The following is a 20529-nucleotide window of genomic DNA, read 5'->3' on the forward strand; positions in this document are numbered from 1 at the left end:
CACAAAAGCGGAAAATATAAAAAACGCAGGCGCGAATATTAAATTTATTGCCCATTTTTGTTTAAATTCCGCCCTTTTCTCTAACGTCGAACGAAACTTGTTTAATCGACTATGGATATTTTTAGTTGCCCGGAGAAAAAAAAAAATTTGAATATTGCTCACCGCCACAATCAATAATTTCATCTCGAGCGGCCTCTTCGATTTCTTCATACATTGTAACGGGGTCCTTGAACGACGACGAGTTGAACCCGAAGTAGAAGTAAATGCAACATCCGGCGTCGTATCTGAAAATAAAATAATAAATATATCAGTATTAATTATGTAAGTATGGCTAATAAGTAAAAGGTGGTCGTCGATGGCGGGGCAAAAAAGCGTCCAGCTAAGATGACTAGAAAAGGTGGAAATCTGTGTTTAATCGGCAGATGTACTGTGGTACTTGTGGTAGACGGTCCCAGGGGACTCTAGTATAGTCAGTAGGTAGTATACGAGTACTAACGTCTGTGTGAGTCGGCAGGAGATGTGGTAGTGTTGGACTCCGCGGCGCTCGCACTCGGCGCGCACGCGTCGCTTCACGGCGGCGCACAGCGCCAGCGTGCGGTCCCAGGGGACTGACGTCTCGAACGACTCTGCTACCACGCTGTAGTCTAGTGCCAGGTCCTGAAAATAAAGTTGCAGTCATCAGTCACAGATTCAGAAATTTCAGAGTTATTAGGTATATCTTGAGTCATGCGCGGATCCAGAGGGGGGGGGGGTGTCATGGGTATCAAGAACCCCCCTGGAGCCTAGGTTGGCCATACAAATAGACCACGTAAACATGGCTAAGAACGCTCCCGACTAATTCAGCTTAAAGTAAAACGAAATCTAAATCTGTTCATTCGTTAGAAAGCTACGATGCCACAGACAGTCACATACACAGACAGACAGACACGTCAAACTTATCACACTCACTCCGTCGTTTTTGCGTCGGGGTTTGTGTGAAACACACCTAATAAATCCTAGCGTGTAAAGCCTACTTAACAAATTTAATATTATCACCTCCTGCGTGTGGCGACACTGTCAATTTCCTCTCTTCCTCTCTCTGAAAGCTTCTAATATTTTTATTTTTTTTCATGCGAAATGTATTTTGATATTTGCCAGTCGCTTTTCGGTGAAGGAAAACATTGTGAGGAAACCGGACTAATTCCAATAAGGTCTAGTTTACCCTTCGGGTTGGAAGGTCAGATGGCAGTCGCTTTCGTAAAAAACTAGTGCCTACGCCAAATCTTGGGATTAGTTGTCAAAGCGGACCCCAGGCTCCATGAGCCGTGGCAAATTCCGGGATAACGCAAGGAGGATGATGATGACAAAGTTAATACAGTAAAAATAAAGGTTTTTTGAAGTCACCAACCTCTGAAACCTTTACAGGGGTTAGGCCGGCAACAGACAGTCTTAAATTTCATAATCTTAAAAAATCATAATCTTACAAAATCAGATCGAGTGCACGGATTTCCATACAATTTCGCAACTGTCCACACAGTCTTATTTTTTAAGATTATGAAATTTTTCAGATTGATCTGACAGATTGCGAATAATCCGAATTTTAAGAATGTGTGTGGCAAGGCAGTCGATCTGATTTTGTAAGATTATGATTTTTTAAGATTATGAAATTTAAGACTGTCTGTTGCCGGCCTTAGAGTTGTAAAGTGGGCTCACCCGGATGTAAGCGATGACGAACGTGAAGGTGTAGCCGCGCTCGCCGTTGGTGGCGCCGGCCGGCACGCCGCCATACTTAGTCGCGATGGCGTTGATCCTTTTCTCTCGCTCCGTCACCTGAAAACACTTTATCTTATAACGTCATGTACCTAATTCATTCATAAAGTTTGTGAATTAGTAGATAAAGTTGTCAGCAAAGAGGCGAAACCCCGCCCACATTTTTTTAATTGTCCGCTTTTTCTACTGACTGATATGACGACAAATCTCTCTGAAATATTATAGTGGTGTAAGAGAGGAGAAGGGCGTTTGCTAGTAAAGTTCGCCACCCAAAATACAAAGGCCACGACCACCCAGTCAAGAGTGAGGCCATACGCGGATCCAGGGACATGAGGGGTCAAAAGAGATTAAAGTGTAAAAAAAACAGAAGTAGGTAGGTACACTAACATTGATGATGATGATGTAAAACTGTTCGAACCTGTCATTCTCGACGATCTCACGCCATCCTAAGGACTAACTCTTTGTTACCTCATCAGATTCTCCTTCGAATGGTAGTGTAACGACGCACAGTTTAGCTGGGTCGAAGCCTGGGAGGAAAGTGATGTAAAAGTTCTATTTCACTGTATTTCTTCAGTAGAACTGTTTGAATTTGATTTTTGTAGTTACCTCATCGGCTTCACCCTCGAACAGTAGCGTGACGACGCATAGCTTCTCCGGGTCGAAGCCCTTGATGCGCGTGATGTAGAACTGTTTGAGCCCGTCGAGGATCACGCCGCCCCAGGATGACTCGAACTTGAGCGCGTGCCCGAAGCGGAACTAGAAAGGGAAAAAATAAATTATCAATATGACCCACTACTGGGCACAGGCTTCTTCTTATTGGGGCTCACTTAGGGCCAGTTGCATCAACCACATTTGACAGACACATCATCGTCACGGAGCAGACGTCTATGGAACTTCCCATGCAATAAAATTTAACGAACGCTTTAACGGTGACAGACGGTTTCATGCAACCGGCCCTTAATGCGAGCTGGGCATTTTTTATTGCTATTTTCCTTTCAAAGGTCACACTTGTCTCTCTCAGGAACCACGAACCACGTGAACCACGGGAACCACGTGAGTCAGGATTAAAGTTTTGCTCGTGGCCCCTACACGTATCTGTTTGAGTGTCAACTTACTCGCTATCTGGCCACGAGCACCACTCTAATCCCGACTCACGTGGTCAGTATACTGTGTGTGGACAAGCTCGCATAGAACTGTACATCAACGAACTAATGTGTGAAATACAGGATACTGCTTATTAAACATTGGACATACATAGAATAGGCCTGACATTAACCTGGTCATTATAGACCACTCAACTAACACAGTACTTGGCCGTTGTCCATGATGAGCCGTATGGTAGAGACGCTTCTCAGTAACCTCGCTCGAAAGCCACGTTGGGAACACGGGAGACCCGTAGCTGGCCACAGGGGTCAGTTCACACTGTGTAGACACCTGGAATAACACAGTACCTGGTCGTTGTCCATGAGCCGTATGGTGTGGAGACGCTTCTCAGTAACTTCTCGCTCGAAAGCCACGTTGGGAACACGGGAGACCCGTAGCTGGCCACAGGGGTCAGTTCACACTTGTGTATACACCTGGAATAACACAGTACCTGGTCGTTGTCCATGAGCCGTATGGTGGAGAAGCTTCTCAGTAACTTCTCGCTCGAAAGCCACGTTGGGAACACGGGTGACCCGTAGCTAGTCACAGGGGTCAGTTCACACTTGTATAGCCACCTGGAATAACACAGTACCTGGTCGTTGTCCATGAGACGTATGCTGGAAGGCTGGAGACGCTTCTCGGCGACTTCCCGTTCGAAAGCCACACCGTTCTCCCACGCCGGGAATACTAGGGAACCGTAGCGGGTCACAGCTGGTAGTGGACGCACTTTTATTGTCACCTGCAATTTTAAATGTTACTTATTAAATTTCGAGTCAAAGTTTTCATATAACACGTTAAACAGTTTCTAAATCTCAGTGCTGTGCCGACGAGCCAACGGACGCCATGCCCAGGACCGGAATAAGTGGCGTACATGAAGAAATAATAATTTTAGTAATTTTTGTAATGTGTATACTTTCCGTGGTATCATTCGTTATGGCCCTGACGGAAGATCAGCGTTGGCCACCCAGGCTAACACCATGCTGAGTCGGGACCATATTCTTGGCAACTATGTGTACTTACTTACCTTTTGTGATGTTATGTGTGTAAATAATTCTCTGTTGTTGATCTGTATTTGTGTGTGTCTTTTATGTATTATTTTGCCATGAATAAAAATATTTCTATTTCTATTAAATATACTCAGCAGAGGGGGATTGAAGGACAAAAGGATGATGATCTTTTTGTACATGATCTCGACAAAATCGTTGGGTCGACGACACCCGGAAAATTGCGGGTCACAACTGGATGAGATTAGCCTAGGACCGGGAGAAGTGGCGGACTTGATGAGAGGCCTATGTTCAGCTGTGGGCGATAAAGGGCGGATAAGATAATTCAAATTCAAAAATTCAAAATTTATGATACATGATGCGATAAAATCGGATTCAAGAGTGACTAGTGTTAATTGCTACTCTTAAAATACATTCTATCATAACTTCTTTGCTTATCAAGTCAGCACAGCACATTAAAAATTAGAATATGCTGCTTGCTAAACTTGATATGGTTAAAACTGAACCATAATAACAAAGGACTTTAAAAGTAACCATTGCACTGCGATATATGTAACGCACTTGAGTAACATAATCCAAGTGAAAGTAGCAACTAGCTAGTCAGCCTAGTTAATAACCTTGACTGACTGTTAGGTATCGATAAATTCGTCAGTCGTGTCACCGGGGGCGTAGCTCAGATGGTAGAGCGCTCGCTTAGCATGCGAGAGGTACGGGGATCGATACCCCGCGCCTCCAACGGTTTCTTTTTATTTTTAGATTTGCTAGTCAGGTACAATACAAGCCAGTGTAATATACATGTGAATGAAATGCAAAAAGAAATCTGTTACTTACATCAAAGACATATGTAAATCCGTATAGACAGCTACACTCTACAGTCTAAGAAAAAACGTGCCTCGGACCCATATAGAATAAAAAGGTACGGTGGCCCAGATGACGTTACATCTTTGGGGGAGAAAGAGACAAAACGTAGCCCTCCAACTGCCTCCACTTAAAAAATCACGTCAATTCGTCACTCCGTTTTGCCGTGAAAGACGTGCAAACAAACAGACACACACACACTTTCCCAATTTTTTTTATACACGTCGGTGGCAAACAGGTATACGGCCCGCCTGATGGAAAGTTTAAACATTTAAACATTTCCCATTTATAACATTAGTATGGATTAATACTACGACATCACCGTCTGAGTACGAAGTAATAGTTATTATGTTACCTCTGTGACGACTCCGAAGCAGCCTTCCGATCCCATGATGACGTGCTCCCACTCCGGCCCGCAAGATATACGCGGCACGCGACAACTCTTCTCTAGCACGCCTGTTGGGGTCACCGTCTGGAAAAATATATCATACTAATTGGTTCAAGTGCATCTACATAATATGGAATACAGTTTTCATCTATTTACTATTAGATTTTTATTATCTATAGAGGTTTAGAAGGAGAAACTAGGCTTTATAGTACCGGTTAGTATCAGAGTATTACCAAAAACAAGGCATTTAGTAGTTAGGTATCAGTTTCTTCCCCTGAACATTATCTAACGACTCAATTTGAAACTCAACATTATCTGTCATTATTTTATTTATTTATTTATTTGAAAACATATTTCAATGACATTACAGATTTTATCAACAGTAATTAAGAACATAACAAAAAAAAAACAATAAAATTAAACGATTGATTTGGGCAATGACGTAACAGCGTGGCTCCGTTGCGTCGTGTTTTGGTAATTGGCAGGTTGCCCCGAACCCGAAACCTCCAAAAAACCACACCTTTGGCCAGAAGTCTATATTGAATTACCTAATTAGAATTTTCCAACGAATTATTCTTGTCTGTGTCTTTAAAATTATTGTTGGTGGTTATAAATTACCTTGGTTTGAACAATCAAGTCTTCGATGTTGCCATAAGTGTTCTTCTTCATGCCACTGGCCCTCGTGGCCACCCATCCCCCCAGCGTGGAGAACTCGTAGGAATCCGGCTCGTGGCCCACAGTGAGGCCTCGGGCGCGCATCTCACGCTCGAGGTCTTGGCCTACAATACCAGTCTGCAAACAACAAGAATAGTAGAATACATACCTAGGTCAGTACAAGTAAGAAATTATTATAACATTTGGTGCTGGATGCAAAGACGTGTGAACTAACCTGAACCCGTGCTAAGAGTTGGTCGCGGTCGATCCACAGGATGGAGTTCATCTCGCTGGTGTCAAGAGCTACGATTGGACGCGGCTCTCGGGCCGGACACGTAATGGAGCCCGACACTGAAGTGCCTCCGCCGAACGGAATTATCACGAATTGGTGGCGAGTGGCGAGGGCGACTATCTTCACAACCTGTAAAGTAAAATGAAATGTGTAAGAATATGGTGAAATAAAAGAAAACGATTTTGCCGGTACACAAAACCCGTATTACACTGTTAGACTATATGTACGGAGTGTACATACATACACATACATACAATCACGCCTGTATCCCATAAAGGGCACATGAACTACTCAAGTTTCAGTGCCACTCTTGGCAAAAAGGGGTTGAAAGAAAACGAAATAGACGAATAGACGAGTGTACCTAATAAAAAACACTATACGCTACGACTCGCTGTGGATTGGATGTCTTAAGTAATATTCTCTCTGTATTTTTCTATCTTCTGTCTCTTCCCATTGAATTATATGTCTCTCTCTCTATATGTTTCTTTATATAGGTTTTTGCTCTAGACTAGACTAGCTCGCTCTGCAACGTTCATATATGTGTGTGAGTGTGTGTGTCGTATACTCACATGGTCGTGGCACTCGGGCCACACGACAGCGTCCGGTATCCTCGGCAAACTGTGGCTCCGGAGCTGAGCCATGTCACTGAGCGTCTGCCCATGCGCCCTGATGAGCCGGTCCATCCCCTCCACGCTGACCAGCGCGATCTTCTCCAACTCCTCACGGACGTTACTAGGTAGCCTGCTGTCAGGGTATGAGGCGGGGAGTGGCGTGGTCTTGGGCGGCTTGGTAATATCGATGTTCAGGTTCTGGATGACCCATGGTGTGAAGTGCGGGAGGGTCTTCCCGCCTATTAAGTATCTGAAATGAGAAAATATTGATGGAGTTTTATTGAGGAATTTTAATAGCGGTTTGTGGGATTCATAATGGGTGAAAGGACTCTTGAAGTTAATATAACTCTAAGTTTTTGGCAAATTGGTTTTGACAATTGAAAGGTTTTGAAATAAGTACGTCGGTGAGAAGGTTCGAGCTTCCATTCAAATGATAACGGCGGCGTTGGCTTGCCATACTTAGAAATCTTATAATAATTACTATGACAAAAATGCAAAATTGTCGTAGGATCTAAAAAGGTGTCGGTCAGCTTATAATAATTATGTAGAAGTGTGATTATATACCTATTTGCCTATTTTGGTTCTATATACTTATTATACTTACCTATTGATACTGACGTATGCGTTAACGTGATCGTCCCAGGTATATAATTTGCCTCATTCTTTCATTAAACCTACGTAAACGTCAATATAGGTATGTCAGCTCAGAGCAAACGGCTCTATTGACTATGGCGTATAGAGCCAAACAATAGTAAAGGTTGGGCTCATTCTAGCAAACAAGCAAATAGCGTGCGCGTGCGGTTCTCAGAACAAGCGTCCTAGATCACGTACATTGGTGTATTAATACATTATTTTATGTATGAAACCTATACTTAATATGCTCCAAAATAGTATAGATATAGGTATATATAATATCCTAAGCAGACCACGACCACATAAAACTCCTCGTTTCGTTGCCACTTTTAGTAATGAGGGGCTGGCAAAATTCTCAACTGGCTGGACAATACAGTTGCCACAATTTGTCCAACAAATACATCATTTTTAATTTATTCATTTGTATAATAAATTATGTAATCGAATACTTGTTACAGAAATCGTATATTAGTGTAAACACATATTAAAATTATAGGTCTGATACGCAAAAATTTACCATTTTATTAGTAGAGATGAGCTAACCGGTAATAAGCTAATAAGGTATCCGTATCATGTACTTGTACACGATACGTATAGGTACTTCGAAGTATGTAACTGAAGGTCTTTCTGAAAGACGCCATTAGCAAACTATCACTAAATATCTAAATACGCAGGAGGCGGCCAAATATTAGGACGGGCAAAATATTTATTCAAAGTGTTGTAATGTAACGTAATGTTTTGCTTTGTGGTACATCCAGGGTGTGTAGACAAGTTGCTAATCGATGATGCTCTGCAGCGTATATATAGCTCTCTCTCTCTATTACTTTTCGATATTGGACATACTGGTGCGATAGAGATAGAGCGTTTCGTTCGCCACGGAGCGTTAGCGATTGTGACTTTGGGTAGGCCGGCAGGTAAAAATGGATAGCTACCTATTTAAGGCACATTAATTTACAACTGTTTTCAGTACTTTGACTCATTTCAACGATTATTTTAGAAAAAAAAACCGGCCATGTGCTAGTCGGACTCGCGTTCCACGGTACAATAAAATAAAATACATAATATTAATATGTATAATCGTGGCTGTATCATGAAGTGATTCATCACTAGAAGTCCGCCATTAAAATAGCCCGCTCGACGACTTAAGAAATGAAAGGGTTAAGCTGAAACGGAACAGAAATATTTACTGGGACAAAAATGTTGACATGTAGGTATTTAATGTAATATAGGTAATTTTAATCTGTAAATGTATGTTTTTATCTATAGGTATCTTAGGATGAAACAGTTTGAAAAAAATATTTGAAAGAATCTATTTTAGGTTTAAGGCACCTTGTAAGTTCCGTAGGTACTTGTACAAGTACAAAAGTTCGAGTTTTGAATTTGAACTATTAAATAAAAGAAAGTTCCAAACTCAAAACCGGAAAAATTGAGTTTGGAACTTTCTTTTATTTCTAATAGTTCAAATTTTTATCCCATTCGGCGTCGAGACCCTTGGCCCGTGGGGCCCTGGCGCTCTAAGTCTCTTCAAGGACCTGTCGAAGAGACTAAGAGACGCCACCGGAGACCGAAGAGCTGGCAGCTTCCTCGCTCAGCGTATTAGCTTGACAATCCAGCGAGGCAATGCTGCCAGCGTCTTCGGTACTAAACCACAGGGGCCGTTTTTAGATTTATTTTAGTTTAATTTTAGATTTATTTAGTCTAATTTTTATTTTAAGTTTAATTTTAGAATAATTTTAGATTTATTTAGTTTAATTTACCTGTAATATTATTTTAAAATTGTGTAAATATGTTATTCAATATACTAGGATATAGTTCAAATTCAAAACTCGAATATAATTTGTCCTTGTAAGGCCGGCCCATCAGGCGAAATAGAAGAAATAGCTAATAGATATGATGAAAGTTGGTTAAAAATTAAGAAGTTAAAATACTAATCCGTGACTACTATTGTGGATATGGCGCGGCTTAGTTAAGTAGAAGTCAACATTGGATTTTTTTATTGAACTGGAACAAACATCAACTCATGCGCAAAACAACCTCAAATTAAGCGTTAAAGCAAACTTATGGATATTTTTATGCGTTGTATCAGATTAAGCCTGGTGAGGTTTTTGGCGAACAAATACGAAACCGATTAATATTTCGAATTACGTGTCTCATTTTGTACGGTTCGAAACGAAGTGCGGCTGTGACATACTTCCCCCCTCACCCCTCCTAAATGCAGGGAGGCTCTCGATGCCTCCCGGTCTGAATCTACTCAAAACCAACCAAGGAAGACCTATGTCAAGTGCCAGAGGCGTCAGAGGTTAATCAAAAAGTGCAGAGAGTTGTGCAAAAGCACCTCCACCAGTTTGTTTGGCACGCTGTTGATGCTTTTCTTGGTCTATGGTAGGTATTATATGTGGAGAGAGGTCTTAAGACTATTACAGTTCCACGTTTCTATTACCTATATTGTATGTACACATATCGTCGATTTTAGTTTACCAATAAGCCATGCCATGTTCACCCGTCAATTTTTTTCATATAGTATACGCGTGTATGTTTTATGTAGGGTGTAGGTACAGTCAAGTGTAAAAATATGGGTGTACACATCTTGTACTCAAAAAGCGCCTAAAAGGCCTAGCGCGTAGTGACCCTGCCTGCTAAGCCCGAAAGCTAAGGTTCGAATCCCGGTAAAAGCATTTATTTGTGTGATGAACACAGATATTTGTTCCTGAGTCATGGATGTTTTCTATGTATATAATATAAGTATGTACTTATCTATATAAGTAAGTATATCGTCACCCATGTACAAGCTTTGCTTGATTTGGGCACAACTCGGACACTGGCGATCAAATATATCAAAGAGGCGCGTTACTAGCACACATTCTAAGCTTGTGTAGGTGAACGCGTACCATGCTTGTATGAGTGAGATATGACAGGTCGACTGTTCGCGTTTTTGACAGGCGGTAACTGTGAGGTAACGGCCATACTGTACGATAGTACTCTTTATTATACTGTGATTTGGGGTTAGGTTGATCTGTATAAGGTGTCCCCCAATTTTTTTTAAATTATGTCTCATAGCATCTTAGTCCAGTGTAATAAGAGCGTAGTACCATATTTATGAGACGATTTTTCTCGATACATATTTTAGCACTTGACTGTACCTATGTATAAGTTGACCTCGCTTGGAAATCGATTTCAGCGTAGAGCTAGAGCCTCACATCAATAATGTAAAGTACGCACTACACTAAGCAATCCTTTAAACTTATTTCAAGTGCAATACCGTAATACGGTATGAGTCACGTAACTCACGTATTAGGTATAATAAAATAAGACATAATAAGGTTCCGCTAACAGCAATCAATGACACTGCACTTGCAGTTTCAACCAAAGAATGGAAAAGTAAGGATTATTCAAATCATGTACCTATTTTTTTATTTTTTAACCCCCGACGCAAAAACGACGGGGCGTTATAAGTTTGACGTATCTGTCTGTCTGTCTGCCTGTCTGTGTGTGTGTCTGTCTGTGGCATCGTAGCTCCCGAACGGATAAACCGATTTCGATTTAGTTTTTTTTATTTGAAAGCTGTGTTAGTCGGGAGTGTTCTTAGCCATGTTTCATGAAAATCGGTCCACTAGGTCGCGGTCAGGAGTTTTTCAAAATTTTAATTTTGTGGTTAGGTTATATTTATTGGTATTCAGGATAACAACTACTTTCCTTCTAATAAATCAGTTTCTTTTTAAGAACTGTCAAAACAAATTTCCACGGACTGCTAAATATCAAAGCCAGATAGATAAAGTCAAAGAAAAAACCGTTCCTTGGAACTATCAACAGAAATGTACGGTTCGGTCGTCTAGATGCCGCTACACCTTTGGTTGATTCTCGGCTAGATGGCGTTATTTGACAATTTTAAAATATCAATTCTTGTCAATTCACAACATTCATTCTTGTTTGATGCACCTTACTGAATCTCTGCGACGCGATTGGTTGACGAGTTCGCATCTCGATCGCGATTGGTTGCATACGTTGCACGCTTGGCGCCCATACGTGCACGGCGATGTCGGCACCGCACCGATGTGCTGCTTATTTTCGGTGCCACGTCCTTACAAACTAAAACATATGTCAGTGGTTTGAACATGTATGCAGTTCCACTCCACAGATGACTTAACAGTGTTTAAACTAAGTCAATATAAATAATAGGACATTGTTCAGAGCCAATAACGTGGTTGACCGTCGCTAAACAAATGCTAATTTACCTTGTGCTAGCCCTACGCTTGGGTTATACTCGGTAGGTAATTAGGGTCACCACTGTACTCTTACCATGAGATTGACATTTAGCATTGACTCTATTTGATATCGAATAGAATAGAATAGATATTTTTATTTAACATCAGTTCGGATGAATATAACAAAGATAAATACAACACATCTAGATATTAGTCAGCATATTGTGAGAGTTTTAGAAAAATCATCACGGAATTAGTAATTAATTTGTCGAGATTTACGGCAATGAATTTATAATTTAATTTTCACCGGTCTGGCGCAAGCTTGTTGCGCCGCGTACCGGGTTCACGGTAGCTATTTACTGTGAGCACAGATATTTGTTCCCGAGTCATGGATGTTTTCGGACATCGTTGTCTGAGTAGTTGAGTACCCACTACACAAGCCTTCTTGAGCTTACCGTGAGCCTCAGTCAATCTGTGTATGTCCTATATAATATTTATTTATTTATATTTTTTATTAATTTATTTATTTATAACAAGAAACTTACAACTATTTTACATAAAACAGTTTTTTGGCGGATAAAGCGCTCGTCTAGTGTATACTTATTTCTTATTCTACGCACTTTAACTATAAAAACTTACAGTATACTACCTAACTATAAGCGGACATTTGATAGTTGCACTACATCGCGTCGCGTTAAAAGTATAACGCCGTGTCTTGCGTGGGCGACGGTCGCGTCGCCTTCGCATCTCATACTTCCATATCGATAAGGTTTGATTTCGCAAGCCACGGCGTAATACTGCATTTTTCAGATTTGCATATCCGTAAGAACGTGTTAAGTTGGTATTGGTAATGAATGATCTACAACACTGCCCCTCTCATCTCAAGCGGAGAGGCAGCGCCATGAGCTGCTAATAGAATTGACACATTAACGTTATGAATGGAATTCATTCATACAGTGTAGCCACTAGCCATGCACTATGCAGTCTGTGCACTTTTGCAGCTGGTTTTACTTGATGCGGAATTATTTTTAGGTAAGTATGTACCGGTGATCTCGGAAACAGCTCTAACGATTTCGCTGAAATTTGTTACTTATGTGGGGGTTTTCGGGGGTGAAAATTTGATCTACCTTAGTCTTAGGTCCCATTACTCCCATTATAAAAAAAAACCCATGAAAAAGCTAATTTTAAGGCGTTTTCTTTATAATAAAATAGAACTTCGGAGCTCGGTCGCCCAGGTACTTAAAGAAGTAAAATACATTTGCACCCGAGTGTAACACAAAACTTTTCCCCTCACTATAGCGAGGAAACTACAACGCAAAAAATGCATTTATCACTGCTTCCAGTATTTGTCAATTTTAAAGCAGTTAATTTGACTTTATTCAAGGTCAAATTACTTTACCCACTAGTGGATAAAATGCGTTTTTACCCGCTGGTATTAAAGGACAAAACACGTGACAAAAGGACAAACATGAAAGCATAACAAAGATATAATGTAATTTGTCATTACTTAACATAAGGTAACCTGTTACTGGACAAATAGTGTACCTACCTACATACCTTTACTTTATAGAAATAGATTGAGCGCAACGCCAACAAACTGCTCCGCAGTTTGGCGAAACATTAATGTAAGGTACCCAAATTGTAATTTTTGATAAAACAATTAAAAAAAAAAAACGTGTTTCCGAGCTAGTGAGGGGAAAATTATAGTTCTTATAAAGTTGTCATTTTGAGATTTTTAGATCTACTAATGATCTATTTTTTTGCAATGCACTGATTTTCGGTTATTAGTACTTAGCATTACTTAGTACTCAGGCGTAGAGTACCCGGCGATAATGATTGCACATCGGTTTTTCGTCTTCGTAGAGTTGTCTCTCTCTTGCTTATGTGACGTTAATTGTCTCTTTCCAAAGACCCATGTCCATTCTTTATCGCCGTTTACTGTAATTAGGTTGTGGGGTAGGTATATTAACGTTGAAATGAAATAATTTTAACTTTTCAGCGCGTGTTCAAGGCAATAGAAATAATAAATTACAGGTGTGTCTGGGAACGTAGCATCTGACGTGTTGACGTCATGATTCTGAATAACAATTGGACAATTTACTTTCGAAGTAAGTTTCAACGAAACCGTGGATTTTCCACGTATAAAAAGATTTGAAATGGGCGGGAAATTCTTATTTGTGTGTAGGTACCTATTTCTTTCCAATTAAGTATTTTATTTTTTAATGAAGCTGAGGACCTTTTAACGTCTATCAGACTGAAGATAAACATTCACCAAGATATTTTTTGCTATATGTAGGTACTTAATAAATACGCACGCATCACGCACGCATATTTTTCCAGTTCCATCAGTGGGCGATTTCACCATATAGTGACATTGACACTTGACATGTCATTGTTACTCTTCTGTCTTCTGTCCCTATTTCTGGGTTGATAAGTAACATTGTAACACAGCGCCAATATTTCTGTCATTGAACAGGCAATGAACGACGACGACGACGACAGACGACGACTTGTCAGTTTTGTGAAATAGGCCACTGGTGGTCCAGAAAACAACTATCCAACCTCAAAGGTATTTTTTTCTTAAAAATACTTGTGTTTACACTTTTAGTTTATCCATTAAACTCGCTGCATTCAGAGTTCATTGAGTTTCATGACCCTCTGACATGGCGCCTGGCCAAGTGGTCATTGCTCATAACTCACGCTAACAATTCGCATTAGGTGACACGTCGCAAGCCGGAAGCGGCAATTTAGCGGCCCACAGGCTGCCGTCACCGGCTCGATCTGGTCTGGATGACCTAGGCTTAGGCATTCTGGCCGTGTGTACCTACTGAAAAAATATTTTCTTTAAACGACATCAACGACATGTCGGTGACAAAAAACAGGCCTCGCTAGGGTCCTAAAACATATTATGTTGGAATGGAAATAATGTATTAAATTGTGTTCTCAGGAAATCTGTCATCCTAGTGACGACGATACATTATAATCCAAGTCACGATTGTTTTAAGCACCATACACGCTATTGGCGCCAAGTCCTTTATTGAAAATTTACGGATTTTATATCCAAAAACTGGATCGACAAAAAAATATTTCATCATATAATCAGATCACAAAGTTTCAAGAGAATCGCATGAAAATTGCGGCCTGTAGAGAGATCACCCGGACATTGAAAAAGCAAATCCGCGTAGGGAACAAATCAAATTATTATTATTTTTATTTTTTTTTTTTTTGGAGTAACACTACTATATATAAATTATAAACTGAAATAGATACCATACACTAAAGAAAAAAAAAAGCGATCAAGCCCACTGGTGGTGAAGCCGGGACGGGCGGCGGTCGGGGTGGTGTAGTGGTTTGAGCACGTCAGCCGCGATAGCTGGAGACCCGGGTTCGATCCCCGGCTTCGCCACCAGTGGGCTTGATCGCTTTTTCTTTAGTGTATGGTATCTATTTCAGTCTATAAAGCAAATCCAGTTAAACCGTAGACCTGGCTATCGCTGCGGTCAAATATGATATGTGCCGACCCATCGCTCCTCGAGAAAATCTCGTCAGGGAGCTCACTCACTGCTGAGATTTTCCACATGAAGCTGAGTACATTACACTTTGTGTTTGGCATCATTAGAAGCGTCCTAAAAATGGTTATAAACGAGGCAATTTTCATAAAGATTGAAAGAACATGACTGGGTCAAACGAACTGAAAATAGTTATCTGCCTAAGGAAGAAACTCATTTTTGACAATTTTCCACATGAAGCTGAGTACATTACACTTTGTGTTTGGCATCATTAGAAGCGTCCTAAAAATGGTTATAAACGAGGCAATTTTCATAAAGATTGAAAGAACACTGGGTCAAACGAACTGAAAATGACTGGGTCCACAAACGAACTGAAAATTGTTATCTGAACCTAAGGAAAAAGAAACTCATTTTTGACAATTTTCCACATGAAGCTGAGTACATTTCACTTTGTGTTTAGCATCATTAGAAGCGTCTTAAAAATGTTTATAAACTAGGTAATTTTCATTAAGATTGAAAGAACACGACTGGGTCAAACGAACTGAAAATAGTTATCTGCCTAAGGAAAAAACTCATTTTTGACAATTTTCCACATGAAGCTGAGTACATTACACTTTGTGTTTGGCATCATTAGAAGCGTCCTAAAAATGGTTATAAACGAGGCAATTTTCATAAAGATTGAAAGAACACGACTGGGTCAAACGAACTGAAAATAGTTATCTGCCTAAGGAAGAAACTCATTTTTGACAATTTTCCACATGAAGCTGAGTACATTACACTTTGTGTTTGGCATCATTAGAAGCGTCCTAAAAATGTTTATAAACGAGGCAATTTTCATAAAGATTGAAAGAACATGACTGGGTCAAACGAACTGAAAATAGTTATCTGCCTAAGGAAGAAACTCATTTTTAACAATTTTCCACATGAAGCTGAGTACATTACACTTTGTGTTTGGCATCATTAGAAGCGTCCTAAAAGTTTTTATAAACGAGGCAATTTTCATAAAGATTGAAAGAACATGACTGGGTCAAACGAACTGAAAATAGTTATCTGCCTAAGGAAGAAACTCATTTTTGACAATTTTCCACATGAAGCTGAGTACATTACACTTTGTGTTTGGCATCATTAGAAGCGTCATAAAAGTGGTTATAAACCAGGTAATTTTCATTAAGATTGAAAGAACATGACTGGGTCAAACGAACTGAAAATAGTTAACTGCCTAAGGAAGAAACTCATTTTTGACAATTTTCCACATGAAGCTGAGTACATTACACTTTGTGTTTGGCATCATTAGAAGCGTCCTAAAAATGTTTATAAACGAGGCAATTTTCATAAAGATTGAAAGAACATGACTGGGTCAAACGAACTGAAAATAGTTATCTGCCTAAGGAAGAAACTCATTTTTGACAATTTTCCACATGAAGCTGAGTACATTACACTTTGTGTTTGGCATCATTACAAGCTTCCTAAAAATGTTTATAAACGAGGCAATTTTCATAAAGATTGAAAGAACATGACTGGGTCAAACGAACTGAAAATAGTTATCTGCCTAAGGAAGAAACTCATTTTTGACAATTTTCCCCATGAAGCTGAGTACATTACACTTTGTGTTTGGCATCATTAGAAGCGTCCTAAAAATGTTTATAAACGAGACAATTTTCATAAAGATTGAAAGAACATGACTGGGTCAAACGAACTGAAAATAGTTATCTGCCTAAGGAAGAAACTCATTTTTGACAATTTTCCACATGAAGCTGAGTACATTACACTTTGTGTTTGGCATCATTAGAAGCGTCCTAAAAATGGTTATAAACGAGGCAATTTTCATAAAGATTGAAAGAACATGACTGGGTCAAACGAACTGAAAATAGTTATCTGCCTAAGGAAGAAACTCATTTTTGACAATTTTCCACATGAAGCTGAGTACATTACACTTTGTGTTTGGCATCATTAGAAGCGTCCTAAAAATGTTTATAAACGAGGCAATTTTCATAAAGATTGAAAGAACACGACTGGGTCAAACGAACTGAAAATAGTTATCTGCCTAAGGAAGAAACTCATTTTTGTCAATTTTCCACATGAAGCTGAGTACATTACACTTTGTGTTTGGCATCATTAGAAGCGTCCTAAAAATGTTTATAAACGAGGCAATTTTCATAAAGATTGAAAGAACACGACTGGGTCAAACGAACTGAAAATATTTATCTGCCTAAGGAAGAAACTCATTTTTGACAATTTTCCACATGAAGCTGAGTACATTACACTTTGTGTTTGGCATCATTAGAAGCGTCCTATAAAATGTTTATAAACGAGGCAATTTTCATAAAGATTGAAAGAACATGACTGGGTCAAACGAACTGAAAATAGTTTGTTACAAATTGACGCGGTTTTCGAAAATATGATGCAATGCCAATTCGTAACTGTCTGGATCGAGCATAAATATGTATACTCGCCGGTAACAAACGATACTAATTGAGAAACCTGGCCAACAAGGATATCATGCACTGGACTAACCTTCAGCTGCAATATGGCTCCTCAGCGTGGCTGGTTCTTTCACGTTCACCCCTTCTCCTTCACACACCGGCCGGTGGTACGATAAACAGTCTCAGGCCTTGTCACGCACAATAATCACGATATAAACACACAAATATGGAGATTCAACGATTAAAACATAATATTTCGATTTTATTCAATGGCGGTCGATGTCATCGCTCGCGGTGTCGCGGGGTTCTCTCAGTCGCCGACAGAGGCGCTGCAGACGGTATCCACGCGCATGCGCCTAAGTACAGTTTAGGCGATCCTCATTGGCTAGCATTTCAAAATTCGCATCCCTGCGAACTACGGTTTGGCAGTGCATCGATAAATGGTTGGAAGCGCGCGGAATATGAATTATTATTGTAAAACTAAACGTTAAGAACGGAACATTCCGCCCACCAAAATACCAATGGGATTTTCCCGAATAAAAAAGGGACGTTACATTACTATTAGACTACGATTTATTAAGCTAATCTTAAACTAGGAGCGTTGTTGGGAGTGATTATTCGGATGGAAGAGGACATAGTTTGACCAGGGGCCTTTTAACTAAGTTATCCTTCGCGGTTCTAACGGTAGCCACCCGAACTACTCCGTCAGGTCCGTTATGAAGAGACACAACTCGTCCCAACGGCCAATGAAGAGGAGGTCGGTTGTCGTCTTTAATAAGTACGAGTGAGTTTACGGTTAACGGTGTCGAGTCTTTGGTCAATTTTGCCCGCTGAGTTAAAGCATGTAGGTACTCATTTTTCCATCGTTTCCAGAATTGCTGCAGGACCAAGTAGTGAGTCGTATTTAAACCCGGATGGAAGCATTTCCGATGCACCGATTCGATTACGCGTGTCGTAAGTACACATTTTCTAGGCAATAGAGCGGGATGCTTGTGCTCAAATTCTAATCCGGAGCGCGCAAGTCGTCCGCCCACCCTGAGTATACCTTGGTCGTCGAGAAACGGATTCAGTTTGCGAAGACTACGAGGTAACTGTTTCCGCAATTTAAGTTTCGATATCTCATCGGAAAAATGACGATTTTGGAAATGCTTAACGATTTCGAGTAGCGCCCGATGGCGCTCGGTGTCTGTTATGAACAGGCTTTCAGATCGAGAAGCGTTGCCACGCGCGTTGGTGCAAAACCTACGAACGTAAGCCAGAATGCGACAGACTTTGTCCAAGGACGAGTACCTCTCTAACAGCTGATCGATGATTGACGGTTGCTTGATAGGTTCGGTTTGGCTTGTTACCAGAGTTACCCGACGCTGCTCGGAAAGTACAACGTTGTCGTTGTTACGATCCTTCGATAGATCTGTTGGCCATTCAGACGGTGATTGGGAAAGCCACTCTGGACCCGCCCACCATAGCGTATTGGTCAAAAGTTCATGTGGCAGCTGCCCACGTGAACAGATATCTGCGGGATTCGTTCCAGAGGGAACGTGTCTCCAGCAGGCGGTAGGAACGATGTCCTGCACGTGGCTAACACGATTGGCGACGAATGTCACCCAACGCGAGGACGGAGCACGCAACCAAGCCAAGGTAACGGTTGAATCACACCAAAGGTAAGTTTCGTCAATAGGCAACCGTAGCGTGTCCTTGACGAACTTGATGAGGTCAGCAAGCAGCACTGCTGCGCACAGTTTGCACCGAGGCAAAGATTGTTTACGGAGTGGACAAACCTTCGCCTTTGCGCACACGAGATAGACGTGAACGGAACCGTCCGAATCGGTGACACGGAGATATATGACGGCGCCATACGCTACCTCCGAACTGTCGCAAAACCCGTGCAGCTGATACGTTTGAGCACCTTTTATGGTGAGCTTGCGAGGAATTTTCAGGTCCCTAATTTGAGGGAGCTGCTGGGAGAAGTTGTTCCACTGGGAGACAATTTCCGGAGGTGGAGTTTCATCCCATGATGTGCCAAGAATCCAAAGTTTTTGGATTAAGGCTTTGGCTTGGATTGTCAGAGGAGACAAGAAACCCAAAGGGTCAAAGATTCTGGCGACCTCGCTTAGAATCGTTCGTTTGGTACACTGTTGATTGGAAGGTTGAACGTTAAAAACGAACGAATCTGAAGCGGGTTCCCATTTAAGGCCAAGAACCTTAACGGTAGTGTCTTCGGCTTCGGTAAATGCGATGGCTTCCGAAAGACACATTTCTGAGGGCAAGTCCCTTAGAAGTTCGGGTTGATTGCTTACCCATTTTCTAAGCTCAAAACAGCCGAGCTTGAAAAGATCGATAACTTGTGACTTGATGTCACGAGCATCATCCAGCGAAGAACTTCCGGTAACAACGTCGTCGACATAAATATCGGAAGCTAGAACGGTTTTGGCCTTTGGGTACTTGTGCCCTTCATCGTTGGCCAATTGCTGGATCGTTCGGCAAGCAAGAAACGGAGCCGAGGAGACCCCGTACGTTACGGTGTTTAAAATATATTCCTGAAGAGGCTCATCTGGGTGAGCTCGCCAGAGAATACGCTGGTAATCCCGGTGTTGCGGAGCAACGTTAATTTGACGGTACATTTGGCGCACGTCAGCCATAAAGACCACTTCGTGCTCCCGGTAATGAAGAAGAATCTCCGCAATGTTGGATTGTAACTTTGGACCTGTTAATTGCGTGTCGTTCAGGGATTTGGAATGCGCATCTTTAGCTGACGCGTCAAAAACGACGCGCAGCTTCGTTGTGGCGCTCTCAGGGCGCAAAATGCAATGATGCGGCACGTAATACTTCCCTTGACCCATGTGCTTAGCAGGCACCAAAGTCATGTGACCACTTTCGATGTAGTCGGTCATGAAATCAACATATTGTTGTTTCAAGTCTGGATCACGAGACAGGCGCTTTTCGATAGCATGGAAGCGTCGTAACGCTATCTCCCGAGAGCCTTCAAACAAAGGCTCAGCGTTATCTTTGAAAGGGAGAGAGACGACGTACCTACCAGTCTCGTCACGGTAATGCTCATTTGTG

At 41.1% G+C, this 20529-nt stretch overlaps 1 protein-coding gene and 2 non-coding genes across 3 annotated transcripts in view; 2 read left to right on the forward strand and 1 right to left on the reverse strand.

Moving 5' to 3' along the window:
* Nucleotides 1–20529, reverse strand: part of LOC125233285 (alkyldihydroxyacetonephosphate synthase) — a 71765-nt gene that overhangs the window by 1176 nt on the left and 50060 nt on the right. Inside the window, exons 3-11 of the mRNA XM_048139242.1 lie at nucleotides 6658–6949; nucleotides 6032–6217; nucleotides 5761–5934; nucleotides 5110–5226; nucleotides 3485–3631; nucleotides 2356–2505; nucleotides 1693–1809; nucleotides 497–657; nucleotides 163–284 (exon numbers count right to left, since the gene is read on the reverse strand). Coding sequence (XP_047995199.1) covers nucleotides 163–284; nucleotides 497–657; nucleotides 1693–1809; nucleotides 2356–2505; nucleotides 3485–3631; nucleotides 5110–5226; nucleotides 5761–5934; nucleotides 6032–6217; nucleotides 6658–6949 — 1466 coding nt within the window. The remainder of the gene's footprint in view (nucleotides 1–162; nucleotides 285–496; nucleotides 658–1692; nucleotides 1810–2355; nucleotides 2506–3484; nucleotides 3632–5109; nucleotides 5227–5760; nucleotides 5935–6031; nucleotides 6218–6657; nucleotides 6950–20529) is intronic.
* Nucleotides 4559–4631, forward strand: Trnaa-agc. The gene has a single exon. It is a non-coding gene; the product is annotated as a tRNA-Ala (tRNA).
* Trnas-cga lies at nucleotides 14866–14940 on the forward strand. The gene has a single exon. It is a non-coding gene; the product is annotated as a tRNA-Ser (tRNA).

Source organism: Leguminivora glycinivorella, chromosome 14, assembly GCF_023078275.1.
Source record: "Leguminivora glycinivorella isolate SPB_JAAS2020 chromosome 14, LegGlyc_1.1, whole genome shotgun sequence".
NCBI lineage: Eukaryota > Metazoa > Arthropoda > Insecta > Lepidoptera > Tortricidae > Leguminivora > Leguminivora glycinivorella.